General features: G+C 45.8%; 1 protein-coding gene across 6 annotated transcripts in view; it reads left to right on the top strand.

The window, feature by feature from the left end:
* Positions 1-17,208, top strand: part of LOC148019245 (type 2 DNA topoisomerase 6 subunit B-like) — a 148,528-nt gene that overhangs the window by 98,644 nt on the left and 32,676 nt on the right. For all 6 annotated transcript variants that reach the window (XR_015687557.1, XR_015687558.1, XM_087660840.1 and 3 more), the window contains one exon: positions 2,861-3,045. Coding sequence is in view for 4 of the 6 variants with exons in the window: in XM_087660840.1 (XP_087516966.1) it covers positions 2,861-3,045 (185 nt within the window). In the remaining 2 variants the exon portion in view is untranslated. The remainder of the gene's footprint in view (positions 1-2,860; positions 3,046-17,208) is intronic.

Genomic DNA, 17,208 nt, shown 5'->3' with positions numbered 1-17,208 from the left:
AACATTGAATGCAACATGTTCATGGTAGAAAAACCTTGCCACAACTGCATCCACCCTATCCTTTCTACGAGGATCCCAAGTTGTTCCCAAGGTTTGTTGCTTGTTGCATTTTCCATGATGGGATTGTGAGGATGCAAAAGTTCCAAGTCCTCCATGCATGGCTCCATTACCCATGACTATATCATCAGCTTGTCCACTAAAAAAAAAGCATCAATTGCTTGCTTTTTCCTTGCATATACTTTGTCTTCTTCGCTTGGGTACTTTGCAAAGAGCTGCCTTCGCATTTTGGGTGTGGTATTTGGGCAGAAATTTATGTGGGCTCCAATGTCAATATGGCATAAGTGTTGCTTGACACGATTGGATCCTTATGTTTTCAATTGCTTACACCTTTTGCATTTCCATTTCTTTGCACCTCCCTTTGATGCATAATGGCTCACTTTCTCAACCTCGTCCCACCAATTAGGTTGAGATCACTTATTGCTCAAACACTTCGATCTCGAGGAAGCTATGACTTCTACAAATTCAAGAATCTAAAGCATTAGTTGACCCTCCATGAGATAACTTGTTTTTTTTGTGTGTGTGTGTGTGTGTGTGAGAGAGAGAGAGAGAGAGATTAACGTCTACATAAGGCCAATGTGGCCTATGAGACAAAATCCAGAGTACATCCATGCCTAATGTCATCTCATCAGTAAGGTAAAGATAACATTACAAATAAGTGGGTGGCCTATGAAACAATACTGAAAATAACTATACGATGGGACTATACTAGGGTTGAACCATGTATAGTGTTGTTTCATCGATAGAAAAGAAAAGGAAAGGAAAGGAGAACCCAAATAGTCATCTGTGAAAACCAACAATTCTTCTCACCTCCTGCTGCTAGTTGTCTAGATGAGGTTAGTGCCAATCTAGAGTATCTATGGCGTTGAAGTTCCCATAGTCTATGCCAAAAGGTCACTACCCTGAAGAGTGCCTTCGTAACTATAGGTGTTGCCCCTAGCTCTGCTCTGACAATGGGATGTGGGGTGGAGGGGTTACTCCTAATTATATGTGCTATCATCATGATCAATGGCCTTTCCATGCTATCCCAACCATCATAATAATCCCTCTCTACTCCAATCTGATCAGTGAGTGGGCTAAGACGTCTGTGGTACAAGCTGCAATGCTCCATATAGTAATGTACGTGTGACTAGGGTGTCAAACAACCAGAATTCGGTGCGGGGCTCCTGGAACTGTATGTGAGCACATTGACTCTGGAGTGCACCTAGTGTTGCATATCCATGTACCAGACGTGCCTCTAATGCCCCTCTCAACAAAAAACATGGGCTAGAGAAGGTTTTTGACTTAGGTGCACAACCTTGGGCTGCGGACCAGAGGCTCCCATTCTGGGTGCTTTGAGGGAAAACCCTTATCAGGAGCTTGTCAAAGAGAAAAGGGGTGAATGCTTTTGTAAGGAAGGGAGGGGGAGCAAGCAAAGACGAGGGCCATGAAAAGAGCAAGGAGGGGGCACATGGGATAGAGGTGGTGGCAAAGCCAAGGCAATGGAAGTGTGGTGGTGGTCAAAGAGCAGAGGTGAAGCTGCAAGGAGCTGAGATGGACACAATGGGGTAGCAAGTGCATGCAGAATGACGGAAGAGCAGTGAGAGGATGGGAGGTGGCAGGATAAAATGGTGAGAGGGTACAACGAGTTGTGCAATAGTTGAGATGAGAGGGTGGCATGATGGCTAGGTGGTTCATATAGTTACTGGCAATGGGGTTCATGTTTGCAAAATAGGATAACCCATGGGAGACAGTATTGACCACCATAAAGGATGTCTTGTTGCTAAAAGTATTAACTTTGAGGATCCATTTCCACCCAAATCCCCCATTGTTACCATTCAACGATTCCTATCTATTGCTGGTCACATGCATTGGGAGGTACATCAGCTTGATAGTAAGATTGTATCTCTTCATGGTGACTTAGTTGACGTTTATGGTAGTCAACCTCTAGGCTTTGAGGTTACAGGTCTTGAAACTAAGGTATGCCAGTTGTGTGAGGCCCTTTACAGTCTAAAGTAGGAATCCCATGCGTTGCATGCAAAGATAGATGCCTATCTGTTTAGCATTGCCTTTCAAATAGTCACATCAAGCCTACGTTCTATGCCCCATTGCAGACCTCTCTCTCTATGATGAAGATGGCTCGGTGTTTACAAAGCTCCAATATTTTTTTAATGTCCCATTGGAGACCTCTCTCTCTATGATGAACATGGCTTATCAGGTGTTTACCAAGATCATAAAAAATAGAGCCACTTCTCTTGACATATGTAATCTTTACACATTCTTCAACGTAGAATCGTCTAGTATTATAGACTTCACATAGCACTTGTATTAGACACTCTCCTCAAAGTGGATATCTCAGAGAGCTTTTTATTTTGTATTATCATGGTTGTAACGTTTCTGTTTTCCAGAGGTATTAACCACTTTAATCAAAAGTGGCCAAGGTAAAAGACAATACAAGCCTTGTCTAGGAAAAATAATGTTTCAATGATACATACAAAACAACAAGAGATAAAAGTGTTGGAAACCCCAAATATAAAAGAAGGGAGCATACAGATTAGTCATCTCCTATGGCTGCCTTCTAGGGACAATGTCTTTTAGCTTTTTGATTTTGAATTTGTATTTCAAAACATACATTTTAACTTTTCGTTAACTTTGGATGGAAAGATTTTGGGAAGAAACCAATATTTAGCATTCAGTTCATGATTTTTCTGCATATATTTACTGGTCAGAATTGATTAGGAAGTTTAATTCTCTGCAGAAATTAGGTGAACGAACTTGCTGATCAATTTCAAAACCTTAAATTCTGTCTTTGTGGTGCACACAGAATGTTGCTATTGAGATTTGTTTATTGATGAGCAAAGGCACCTTCAATGAGGAAACTGTATTTTTTGGTGATGGACTTTCATTGCGGCAAGGCATCTCAAGCATAGAGAGACTTAGCTATGGTCTAACCACCTATCTCTTGGATAGTGTCAATGATTCAAAATGTTCAGCTGCCGATCATAAGAGGTAAATGGATTGACTAGCTTGGCAAGAATTTAGATAGTATTTGCTTTGGTTGGCTTGTGACAAAGACAGCTACCATCTACTAACCAAGGCACAACAATTCATGTGGTTTGGTTGGAGAAGTAGATGTCCTTTCATGGCCAATGGAATGAAATAACACAATTCAACTGAATACCTTTTACTAATCTCAATGATATTTTCTTGCAAAGGACATTATTCCTTCCAACAGTTAGTTTTTGAGATTAGACCAATTCAGAGTTGAATTTGGTATGTAATGTGCCTAGGACATAATTGTTGTCTTTGTTGTGAAGTACGTGAACTTTGAAAAGGCATATAGAACATTTTGCTAAGCTAATAGCTACATGTGGCAGCTATTCAATCATATGATATTGTACCCTTATGAGATGCATGACCAAAGCCTGTATGTGGTTAATCAGTTCTTCCCAGGTCTCTGTCTCTGATCTCTAAACGATCTATCTGATGCTCAGCCACCAAGGATTACCCAATTATGGTCTGATCCCTTCCAACTGTGGTCTGATCCAGTTAATAAAGTGAAATGGAATGATGAAAGAAAAGTTGATGTGCTAATTATCACACTGGTTTCAGGATCAAGTTTGTAATATATATGTATTACATTATTTCCAGTCATACAATGTTTTGCAATTCCCTAATAAAATTGAGACTAGAGATAGTGGTTTGACAGAGGATAGAGCAGCCCAAAGTGATGGGCTAGAACTTGATAAAGTACTGGAGAGAGAAAAGGCAAAAGAAGCATTGTATGATACGTTTGGACCTGCACCCTACCTGCTTCAACATGGCATGCCCCCTTGCCCGCTGCTCCTCTTGCCTCTGGTGCATTCAAACAAGATGTCTCCTATAAATGGAATAAGAACAGACACGATGACTGGATCTTTGCCCATTGGGTGACCACATCAAAGCCATGTTTGAAGAAAAACCAAGTCAAGAAGATTCATGACTCATCTTGAACCACCAGAACTGACAAAATTAAATAGAATCCTGAAGCTACAAGACCAAATCAAGAAACTTCATGAAATAATACAAGTAGACATGAGGACTTCAGAATGCTAAGGATGACCCTGTGCCCCAGCTGGAAACAAAAATGATGGTAATGTGATGGCAGTCAGGGTTCCAAACTAAAAGAGGGAGGATTAAGAAAAAATGATTAGGTCATTTTTAATGAAGAAGATGAAAACAGTGAGTATCAAGGTGCTGAGTTCAATTCCAAGAGATGGATTGGCCTTTCTTGCTCTACCCATATCGGTCACTGCACAATATCTTAAATATCTCACATTGAAGAAAGAAAGAAAGAAAGAAGAAAATGAAAGCTAGAAAGATGGAATGATAACGAGCTCAGCACCGTCGCGACGGTCAGCACTACCCCCCCGCTCCATCTGATCGCGCCCACCCCCTCCATCTGCTTCACGCCCTTCGCCTCCACCTGCTCGTGCCCGCCCTCCAGTGGGAATCACGTCCCTCGCCCCTCTAGTTCGCGCCCTCCCTAGTTCGCACCCCCTAGATTGCAACCCGTTTTTGCTTCCGTCAGTTCGCCCCCTTCGTTCGGACATCTGCCCCCCGCCTCTGGCCACCCACGTGACTGGCCAGCTCACCCACTTGGCGCTTCCCCCCACCTGTCCACCCAGGCGTGACAGCGCCCCCCCCCCACAGCTGTCATTCCCCTCTGCCCCCCTCAGTCCGCGCAGGCAAGACTTCCCCCCTCCCCGCCCAGACATTTTGCGGCTCCCTCCCCCCCCCGCCATTGATCCCCCCCACCCACAAGTTGCTCCCTCCCCCCCCACCCTCCAGTTGCTCCCTCTATCTGCAGCAACTCCCCCCCCCCTAGGTAGCACCGCGACATGATTGGTAGTTCTCTCAGAAGGGACGCGTAATGGAAACCTCTAGTCAGACGTTGGCACACTCTGCAAGTGTCCCCCAGTCAAACACCTTGCGGGCAGTCCTCTTTGAGGAGCAATTCTTAGCCGTCCGAGCTAAGGAGCTGGAGCTAATGGAAACCACGATTTATGGTCAGGTAGTAGGACATTCCCCAGCCAGGGCCCAGCTTCGGGACTGGTTTTACTCCACACTGCGCATCGGCATAGCGCAGATCGTGGAGGCGGCCCTATTGGGCCAAGGGATCTTCATGGTACGGCTCAGCTCGGCGGACGCCGCTCGCAAGTTACTCGCCAATGTACCATATGTGTCCACGAAAGGGGTCATATACATGGTCCCTTGGTACAGTGGCTTTACTGTGGAGGCATTTGCACTCCACAACAGGTTTCTTCAACACCCGGTCACCCTTCTTTTCCCCGGCCTGGCGATTGAGTATTGCCAATTAGTGGAAGACTTTGGATGGCTCTTCGGCACTTTCCTTCCCGAATCTTTCGCAGATGCAGTGACAACAGCAGGAGTCTCAAAGGTACGGGTGGCAGTGAAAGAGGTCAAGAATATCCCACAGTTCCTAGAGATTTGAGGCATGGGGGCATTCCTTTAGGCAGCAGGTCATTGTGACTAAGCAACCAGGGCACTGCTTGTGCTGCCACGATTTTGGGCACCAGGTAGCAGTTTGTACACGTTTCGGTGCCAAGGCGGCTCCGCCAATAGGCCCGCACGTGGACACCAACAGCTTTACTCGGGTCCAGAGACGAGAAAGAGGGAGACGGCAAGGAGGGCGCAGCCAGCTCATCAGGCCCAACCTCATTAGCAAGGTGCAGGCAGGAGTGCGACACCCCCTCGACAGAGCACTCCACAGCTCCCCCTGTCCGTCCCACCCGGCAGGTCCGTAGCCCCCCACATCCTCCACCCGCGCCACTGACCCCCCCGCTTGAGTCCCCATAGTCCCCTCACCCATCCCCCCACATCCCATGCCCCTCTCCCCACTGACCTTGGCCCACACCCCCCCCCCTCTCCAAGGTCGCCACCCCCCCTCCCCCCACACCTGCCATGCATCTCCATCCATCCCACCATCCCTCGATCCTCTTTGGCATTCCTTTAGATAGCAAGTCATTCTAATTGGGCATCCAGGGCAGTGCTTGCGCTGCCACGATTTTGGGCACCATGTAGTAGTTTGTACGCGTTTCGGTGCCAAGGCGGCTTCGCCGATAGGCCCGTAGGTGGACACTGACAGCTTTACTCGGGTCCAGAGATGACAGAGAGGGAGACGGCAGGGGGGGCGCAGCCAATTCATCAAACCCAGCCTCGTCAGCAGGGTGCAGGCGGGCATGCGACGCCCCCTCGGTAGAGCACTCCACAGCCCCGCCTGTCCGTCCCACCCGGCAGGACCGCAGCCCCCCACATCCTCCACCCGCGCCATAGACCGCCCCGGTTGAGTCCCCACAGTCCCCTCACCCACCCCTCCCACATCCTATGCCCCTCCCCCCACTGACCTTGGCCCACACCCCTCCCTCTCCAGGGCCACCACCCTCCCTCCCCACACCCGCCATGCATCTCCGTCCATCTCACCATCCCTCGATCCTCTTCCCCCCCACCACCCCCCCTCCCCCCCGAGCACCCCCCCTGATCCGCACCCGGCTCTGGTGACCCCCCCCCCCCCAAACCCACACCCCCTCCTCCCATAGGAGGTGATGAGCCACACACACCTACCTGCTCCGTGCACCAACACTCTTCCCCCTTCCACACAGCCACCAGCTCATCTACCCCTGCCACCCGCCATACCTTCCCGAGATAGGCACAGCTGTTGCCACAGGAGTTCTTCCGTAGTGGACCATGGTCCTACCTGAGAGTTGCGAAACGCAGAGAGTTTCCACTACCTCTAGAGGTGGGGTCCTTCGTGGTTCGTAAGTCAAGGAGGGGCAAGGTTCACCTACTAGCACCACCGGATGGACCAAACTACGTCTTTTTTCTTCAGGCCTCTCACTTAGGGAAATGGAAGACCACACAGATTGAGGAGTTTAAGAGTCAGGTGGTGGATCACATCTCCCAGTGGATGGGAGATGAAGGATTAGCATTGTTTGCACAACAATGGCTTGGTTGCATGATGGACATTAACTGGCGGGCTGGTGCCGAGGTCCCACACTTGAGCATTATCTTTAGAGCCCCCCATAGTGGAGAGCTCCGAGGGACGTGATTGAGTATCCCCCGGCACTAGGCGGCCTGTTTCTACCAGTGTACAAAGTCGCGCTTCTCAGCATGGTTGATAGTATCACCTCGTGCATCTATCACCCCTATGGTCCGACTGAGGGCCACCATGGGGGACTGGAATTCACCGTCCAGACCAACGGCAAAGCGCACTTGCATGCCTCATAGTCTCTCCTCCTCATCAACAACATCCACACCGAATAGATGCCTGTTAGGTCAGTCATAGGTTTCCCATGAGCTTACACCTTGCATCTTGGAATGTGAATAGTCTCCACTACAGTGGGGCATGTGGCCACCTCACCTGGGAACCCACACCCCCCACACCCTCCCCAAAACACCTGCCTTGTGCATCTGACTACCCCTCCATCCCTCGGTCCTCTCCCTCCCCACCATCACCCTCACCACCAACCCCCCCAATCTCCATCCAATAGAGGCGACCCACTTTCTACCCATCTCCCTCCCCCCCAAACCACCAGTTCGTCTGCCCATGCCGCTCGGCACACCTTCCCGGTACAGGCACAATTGCTACCATAGGAGTTTTTTCGCAGCGGGCCATGATCCTACTTGAGAGTTGCGGAGTGCAGAGAGTTCCCATTACCCTTGGAAGTGGGAATCTTCGTGGTACGCAAGTCAAGGAGCGTCGAGGTCCATCTACTAGCACCACCAGATGGACCAAACTATGTTTTCTTCCTTTAGACCTCTCACACGAGAGATTGGATGATGCCTCAGATAGAGGAGGAGGTGAAGAGCCATGTGCCATATCACACCTCCCAGTGGATGGGAGAAGGACTGACACTTTTCTCTCAGCAGTGGCCAGGTTGCATGATGGATATCAACAATGGGCCAAGATTCCACATCTAAGCATTATCTTTCGAGTCCCCCCTGCAATGGAGAGCTCCGATGGATATGATTGAGTGGCCCCTAGCACAACAATAGTATGTCCTTACATGAGCTTCGAATCCGTGACACAAACAAATCCGAACAAACAAAGCGTAGAATTAAATCGTACAAGCCTTTATTGGGGACTGATCTTTTACTTGTTGTTTCATTCTCTAATTATTGTTTCAATTAAATATTGCCCTAGTGGTACCACACCAAGCGTATCCATCATCCCTATGGTTCACCCAAGGGCTACCATGGGGAATGGAGTTTACCATCCGGGCCGGCAACAAAGCATATCCGCATGCCTCATAGCTTCTCTTCTTCGTCAGCAGCCTCTACACCAAACCAATGCTTGTTCGCAGGTTTCTCTATGAGCTTACATCTCGCATCTTGGAATATGAACATTTTCCACTATAGTGGAGCACGGGGTTCCAGGAAGTTGATCCTTCAACAGGAGCTACAGTCTGCCCTTGCCAGACGGATTGACATGTTACTGTTATAGGAGCATAGGCTCACTCCCGCCCAGGCCCACCGAGTAGGGAAGGTACTCCTGGGCAAGTCATAGACTTAGTGGAAGCACTCCATTGGTGCCCACGGCACAAGTGGAGGGGTATGCACCTCGATTGCTTGTGTACGGGACCATGGGACGATTGTGGCAGGGAGGATTCTATGGATCAAATTGGATATTGGGGACTCGTGCCTTAGAGTCCTCAATGTCTATGCCCCCACTGAGATCAAGGCACGCAGCAGGTCCTGGGCGGAGATTGTAGTAGGACTCCTAGATGTGGACTCCTGGATTGTTGGAGGAGACTTCAACAACCTAGAGGCCTTAGAGGACTAGCACGGTCGGTAGAGGCAGAAACTACCAGGGCATGGCTGGGGAGGAGCAGGAGGCATGGGAGGTCTTCCTATTGGCAGTAGGAGCTCGCGACGCTTGGAGAGACCCAGCTTTCCACAGGAGGGACAGGTCGTTGGATTTGTCGTGGGGATACAGGCGGCTAGGCGGAGTCTTGCTGGAGCGGTTGGACAAGTTCTATGTGGGAGAGTGAGGATGTTTTTGTGGAGGCTAGATAGGGTAGTTGGCTGGCACCACTCTGCCCCTGATCCTCCTAACACTTGATCCCCCAACATCCTCCTTAGGTACACGATCCTGTCGGATCCCTAACTCGATCTACAGGGGAGAGGAGGTGAAGAGACAAGTTGATTAGATTTGGACTAGGGAGTGGAGTTGGGGGGACTGGATCGTAGAGGAGGTTGTAGAGATCCTAGCTGAGTTGAGTAGTATCTGCCAGGAGGCAGCCCTACAAGCCAAGTAGCATTGTTGGGAGGAGGAGAGAGCACTCCGGCGGGACCTAACAACCACGTAGAGATTATTGCAAGAGACACCAGGGGATCCCATCCTCCACGCACATGAGGTGCGCGCACGAGCAACCATCGCCGGCCTAGAGGACAGGCGCTCGGAGTTCTCATTCCGCACCTCAGCAACCTTTTGGGCGCGGAAGGGGGACACGATGTGCAGGGAGTTCTTTCAAGCACACCAGCCCCGCACCTCAAGAGAGCAAATACGTAGCCTTTGGGATCAATATGGGAGTATTCGTTCTAGCCCAGACGAGGTGATGGAGATTGTCACTGATGTCATGAAGGAAAATACAACATAAATATTTGCACCTTGGATTAATTCCAGCCTTTGTAAATTTAGCCCTAGCCTATGTGTACATGTGTGAACAGCCCTTAAGTTTGGAAGAGGGTTAGAATAAAAGAGACTAGAGGCCAAAGGCAAGACATCTTTTGATCATTCAATAATCTTGGCTTTACCATTTTCTTGGAGCTAGCTTCTTCTTAGCCTATGAAGCACTCAGCCATGGCCGTCATGTATTCTTGAATCCCCAACCATTAATACATGATGAGGATGTCTTGGTGCAATAGATTTGTTAATTCTTTGTTGTAGCTTAGTTAATTTTCAATTTCTGTTAGATTTTATTCCATGGTTGATTGCTTTCATTACATTGGTATCAGAGCCATAGCTTAGATCCTTGCAGAAGTCATTTTCAAATACTAGATTCAGTTTCTTAGGCTAGAGAGAGCAAACCATAGTTAGAAATTTGAGTGACAGGACTTGACAGGACATGAAGGATTCAAACCGGAGTTACATGTGAAAGTCTGCTACAAACAGGGATGAAGATGGTGATTCTTGGCATTAATAATGGAAGAAATGGAGGGCTCCAGCCAAAATAGCAGGACGTGATCAAGATTTGAGCCAAAAACTGGGGTAAGTGGACAAACTAATGGTTACAGGACATTTTGACTGTGGTTACTTTTGAGAAGGAAGAGTTTCTTCTTCTCTTTCCTCATTCCTTCAAGCTGCCATACAAACTGCCATGGACATTTCTTCTCAGATCTTCCCATGACCTCTAATCCTCAAATGGCTTATGTAAGAGTGTAGTATGGGTCTTAAGCTACCTATGGAGTACCTACATGTCTCATATCCACCACGTTTTCATCACGTGATGCAAGAGGATGTACAGCAGCAGTTTGCGCTGTTTTTACAGCCCCCCCCCCTTCGTGATCAGCAAACGTGATGCAACCAGAGCTTGTACTCTTCATGGGATGATCAAATGGAGTGCAACTATGAGTATACATCATCTTCTACTTGATCTTTCACTCCTTTTGGAAGATGGGAGCTTTCTCAAACCCTAGGTATGGAGTTTTATGACAGTTTTGGACAGCACTCAAATTTCTCAAATTTCTTCATCAAGATCAAAGGGTTTTTGCTCTATTATACTCCCTGAGGCTTCTACATGCATCCTAGTACCAACATTGATTGATCTTGGATATGGAGATTGCAAACTCTATGTATAACAGTTTGGGACAGCATTAAAGATTCCTGAAATTTTTAAAGCAATTCATGGGGCTTTTGTGGGCAAAGCATCTCTGAAGCTTCCTCAACCATTTCCCCTCAAGAATCCATCAACATTGGACCGACATTGAAGGAGATTGAAGCCAATGGAAGTCTAGGTGTTCAATGGACAGCATGAAGCTTTTATGCCATTAAATTTTGGCATTCCCTCTCAAATTTCGGGATCTCTTGGACACATTGAAGCCCTCTCTATTACCTATTGCAACCTACTTCAAGTAGAGAAGGTAATTGGTCTTCATCAATCCTCATTTGGAACATTCATGGAGTCATGGAGCTTTCATGGGATTAATGAAGCTGAAGCTTATCAAGGAAGGGATTATCCTTGAATATTGAAGATCTCTTGGACTGATTTTAGACGGATTATCAAGCTCAACTCACCTATGTCAAGCATTATGGATTGAAGGTCATTCCATCAACAATGCACTTCTCCAATCAATTAAATGAGGTACTCTAATCACTCTTAATTTCTCTTTCCATCCAATTGCAACTCCATTCTTTCCAACTCTTCCTTTGCTTGTGGGTTGATGTCTTCATGGAATAAAACTGATGGAAGTTGGACTTTATACCCATAAAGAGGTTCAAACGGAGACATCCCAATGCTCATGTGATACGTGTTATTATAGCAAAATTCAGCAAGGTGGATCCAATGATCCCATGAAGCTTGTGTGTCATGACAATAATGCCTAAGGTACACTTCCACCCAATGATTAACTCTCTCCGTTTGCCCATCAGTCTGAGGGTGATAGGCCGTGCTAGGAGTGAGGAAAGTACCCATAGAGGAGAATAGACTTTTCCAGAAGTTGCCCATAAACTTCGAATCACGGTCTGATACTATTCTCATAGGCATACCATGTAGTTTGAACACACCTTCCATAAATTGCTCGGCGACTTGCCTTGCTGAATATTGGACTTTAGTTGGGATAAAGTGGGCTGATTTGGTCAATCTATCAACTACCACATAGATACTGTTCCATCCATGACTGGTAGTAGGCAATCCCGTTATGAAATCCATGGAAATATCTGTCCATTTGCCCGTAGGTATGGGTAAAGGCTGAAGTAAGCCAGCTGGTAATAGAGTGGAATCCTTATTTTGCTGACACTCCAAGCACTGAGATACATACTCTTTAACATCTTTCCATAGACCTTTCCAATAGAAGCTTTGATGAACTCTATCAAACGTCTTGAAAAGGCCCAAGTGACCAGCCATTGGCGATGAATGCATCTCTTGAAGCACTTTCAGCTTGAATTTACTGCTGGGAATCAAGTACACTTTACCCTTAAACCATAAGAGGCCATTATGCACTTTAAAATTAGGAAATTCAACATCACACCCTTGCTGTAATTTCTGTAGAATATGGGCAGCATGCTCATCAAGCACATATTCCTCTTGAATGTCTTCAATCCAATCCTTATAGATGGTAGACACAGTAGATAGACTGCATGCCCACATTCTTGATAACGTATCAGCCACCACATTATCCTTGCCAGCCATGTATGATATTTCAAAATCATATGATTGCAAAGTGGCCAACCATCTCTTTTGCTTGGGAGAAAGATTGGGCTGCGAGAGAAAATATCTCAAGACCCTATGATCGCTTTTGACTTTGAAGTGTGTCCCATAGAGGTAGTGGTGCCATTTCTTGATTGTATGTAAGATAGCAAGCATCTCCTGCTCATAAACATGCATCTCTCTCTCTTTGTCATCAAATTTTCTACTCTCAAATGCAATGACACCATGCTCCTGTACCAAAACTGCTCCCAAACCTCTACCACTGGCATCTGCATAAATGGCAAAAGTCTTGGAGAAGTCAAGGCAAACTAGTATGGGTGCTGAAACAAGCAATTCTTTCAGCTCATTAAAGCTCTTGTCAGCGATATCATCCCAAAAGAAGGCCTCTTTTTTTAGCCGATCGGTAAGAGGAGCTGCAACATGAGCATAGTTCTTCATAAACCGTCGGTAAAAGGATGACAAACCAAGGAAACCTCTTAATGAAGTGGCATTGGTTGGTGTAGGCCATTCTTTGACGCACTGAACCTTCTTAGGATCCACTTTGATTCCATCTTCTCCCACTATATGACCCAAGTACTCCACTTCCTTTGTCATAAAAGAGCATTTAGTGGCCTTGGCAAACAGTTTGTGTATCCTCAATATGTCAAAGACCTCTTTTACATGCTGCAAATGGTCTTCTTTATTCTTGCTATAGATCAAAATGTCATCAAAGAATACCAAAACTGTTTTAAAGAGCAATGGCTGAAGTATCTTATTCATGAGAGACTGGAATGTGGCTGGAGCATTTGATAACCCAAAAGGCATAACCATAAACTGATAAAGACCCCTCTCCGTCCTGAGGGCTGTTTTGAATTCATCCCCTTCCTTCATGCGTATTTGATGATATCCCGATCTCAAGTCAATTTTGGAGAACACCTTGGCATCCTTCAATTCATCTAAGAGATCATCTATTCTAGGTATTGGATACCTATTCTTGATAGTGACCTTGTTGAGATTGCGGTAATCAATGCACATTCGAAAGGAGCCATCTTTCTTCTTCACAAGAAGGACTGGAGATGCAAAAGGTGATTGGCTTGCCTTAATGAGACCCATTTCCAAAAGCTCTTTGACTTGGCGTTCTACCTCTTCTCTTTCCACTTTGGAGAGGCGATATGGTGGTTTGTTGATGGGCTTTGTATTGGGCAACAAGTCAATGGGATGATCTACTTCTCTTTTGGGAGGAAAAGAGGTAGGTGGCTGAAAAATATCATCATATTCTTTCAGCAAATTACAAAGACATGGGTCCATATTGTTGGTAGGAGAAGAGGGCTGATCCTCTTCAATCTTGGAAAGAAGAATGGTGAACATACATGCCTTTGCATTTATCTCTTTCTTAACTTTCTTGGGCCTGATCATCTCCATTCTTTTCTTTTCAGCTCCATGTAGTGTTACTTGTTGTCCACACCATTTAAACTCCATTTCCATGTTGTTGAGATCCATGGTAAATCTGCCCAAAGATTTCAACCAGTTGCAGCCAAGTATTATATCAATGGGACCCATTTCTAATGCAATTAGGCTCACTGATGTAGTGCACAATGGGGAAAGGGTGATAGGTACATTTGGACAGCATTGATTGCTCATCTCAAAATTTCCATTTGCCACTTGGAGTTTGAGTGATGTAGGCATTTCATGCGTATTCAATTTCAGCCCATTGAGTGACCTAGCATTAATGAAGCTATGTGTACTTCCCGTATCTATGAGTATATGAGCGGTCCTTCCCTTGATTTGACCTTTAAGGCGTAGGGTATTATCCCCTCTTGAACTACTCCATGCATCACTTGATATGGCACATAGCGATGGATGTAAATTAGTCCATGAATCATCCAAATAATGACCACCCGGGTCGAAAGAAAACCCATCCATCGGATCATAGAACTCATCATGGCCATTCTCTTCATTTTCATGCGCCTCTTCTTGAGTTGTTATGACATCAAGCTGAGCCAAGCTTCCTTCAATAGATTCAACATCGGAATCATCCTCGATGATCATGCTAATCTTCATATTTTTGGCCTTGCATTTGGACTTATGATCGGGTGACCATTTCTCTCCACATTTGTAGCATAGACCTTTAGCATACATATCTTTGAGCTTGTCATTCGATACATGTTTGCCTTGAGTAGGGGCTGAAGTTTTGGCATTTATATCAGTCCTCTTTCCATCAAATCTATTTTCAGCATTAGGTCTGAAATTACTGCTTTGTTTTGACCCAAACACAGTAGGAAAAGTGGGTATCTTGCTGTAGGTATTGCTGAAAGTATTTGATGGCTTCCCAATATGCTGAAAATCAGTTTTAGCATGCCCATAATGGCTTGATGTCCTTGGGAACTGCGTAGGCTGAAAAGAATGCCCTGTTTTTGGCTGAAAACCCTTGTATTTCTGCCCATAACGTTCAGCCAATTGAATGGCAGCTTGTAGGGATGTAGGATTCATGGCTCCAACTTCAGAAGAAAAAATAGGTTTCAAACCAAATATGTATTTATTCAACTTGGCACTATCGGAAACCCCATGAACATACATTGAGAGGTTCAAAAACTGATTTGAGTACTCTCTAACCGAGAGACCACGTTGCTCAAGTGCATACCACTTTTTCTCTAACCGCTCTTTTTCAATAGGAGAAACAAAGACTTCAATCATAGCATTTTTCAATGCGTCCCAAGACAAGAAGTCATGTCCCATCCTCGCCATATATCTCCACCAAGTGTGTGCGTAGCCTTCTAGATGAAGGGCTGCAAATTTTACTTTGGCATTCTTGGGCCTTGGGTAAAGGGAAAAATACATCTCTAACTTGTCAAACCACTCCTCCAACTCCGTGGGTGAAGGGTTCTCTCCCTTAAAGTTTGAGATAATTATTTTCTCCTTGTACTCTCTCTCGTATTGAGGAGGTTGTCCATTAGGGTGCTGCTGCCCACTATGGTGTTGTGGCCCAAAAGAATTGCCAAAAGGTCCTTGCCTAGGATATTCATTATTTCCATGCCCTTGCGCATAAGGAGTTTGCTGTCCATAATGCATACCATGACTTTGTGGCTGGAAACAATGTCCTTGAGGCTGAAAGTATGTGTTGCTCACATTGGGAGGTTGTCCATGCATAGGTGAGTTGAAAGGTGGTTGTTACCCATTATTTTGCTGATTCCAACCATGATTTAACATGGGACTTGGCCTATTGGGCTGCACTTGAGTAGAGAAATTATGTTGTGGCTGTCCAAAAGCATTTGGGGCTGAATTCACATGTCCATGTGGCTGTCCATACGAGTTTGGGGCTGAATTAACATGCCCTTGCTCATAGCCACCAACATTTGCTTGAGGGTAAAATTGCTTGTAGAAAGAGTTGCACCCATGGATGTCTTCATCATGCTTTGAGTTTGTTTGCACTCTTTCTTGAAGATCCTGCCCATGTGGCTGAAAGTGACCCTTTTGTTGATGGAATTGTGGCTGAAGTGAAGTGGGATGAACAAAATCCTTAGCTTTAGATGACTCTCCAACTTCAAATTGACCTACCACCTTAGGAGTAGGTGGTTTAGGTGGTTCTTCAGCCCTATGAGGATGTGGGATATTAAGACTAGCTGTAGGCAACATTTTCTCACCAAGAAGTGCTACAAGCTTGTCAATACCCAACCTCATACCCTCGAAACCTGATTTCATATCCTTTATGTCATTTGACAATTGTTGAAAACTGTTTGAATTCATTGAGATATGAGACGTCTCTATGGGTTGATTGGTAGGGGAGTGGGTGGAACTTCCATCGACTTCATCGTTCTCATAATGCATTCGGTAAATGGCATCTTGAGAAGTGTCATGTTCACCCCTTTCCTGTTGATGTTCATCCCTTTCCTGTTGATATTCCTTCAATTCTTCATTGATAGTATCCAAAACAGGGTCTCTCTTCTTATTCCTAGCCATGGGTTGATTTCTGTCCTGAATTTCCTGCAGTAGAAAAAACTTGATTATCTTCACTTCTAGAGCTCCAAATTACGAGGTCTTTGGCTCTGTTCAAAGCTTGAAGAGCCCTCTATCCAACGATCTATCAAGTGCAGAAAATGGATGAGTACAGAAATTTCTGTAAGGGATTTTCTGTTGCTGTCTGAAAATTCCTGCAGGCAGTGAATATCCTGTTCTAGTCAATTAATGGCTTGTACCATCAATACCAAGCATGTACCAACTTCATAACCCTGTAGGAGAGTCTCATACGTCTGCCCATACTGAAAATGACCTCTGTAACCAGTAAAATGGCTGTCTAACTCAATGTAGACTGCAATCTTTAATGAGGGTATGTATACATACTCTGTTCCAAACTTTAATGCTGAACCATAGTGTCTTTACCATAGGATGCATACATTTTACTGTAGCCATATGTCTTCATACATTTGCCATACCATACATTTGCCAATATCTCAAGAACTCACTGCCCATAACTCATGCTGTAGGCTAATTTCAAGTGCCTTTGAGATTTGTACCTGCACCTAAACTTGAAAATACGTGGGATCCGAGACCCGAGGGGTTTGCAAAGTTCCCTCTCGGGCTGGGTTGCGCTCCCCTTCAGGGTCCTCGTCGGTAGGGGAGGGTCACCTCTCTTTTGTCCTACCGACTCGCTCGGTATCCACTTTTCCTCGTGGGCAAGTACATGGCAAGTGAATTCTAGCTCTAAAAATCAGTATGATATGCATGGAATAGGAAGGAAATACAATTGCCTTTCATTTGCCCTTTTCAT

The sequence above is a fragment of the Lygodium microphyllum genome, chromosome 20 (assembly GCF_053477565.2).
Source record: "Lygodium microphyllum isolate KBCC chromosome 20, Lygodium_microphyllum_v1.1.10, whole genome shotgun sequence".
In the NCBI taxonomy this organism is placed as follows: domain Eukaryota; kingdom Viridiplantae; phylum Streptophyta; class Polypodiopsida; order Schizaeales; family Lygodiaceae; genus Lygodium; species Lygodium microphyllum.
This window is presented reverse-complemented; position numbering and strand designations above follow the sequence as displayed.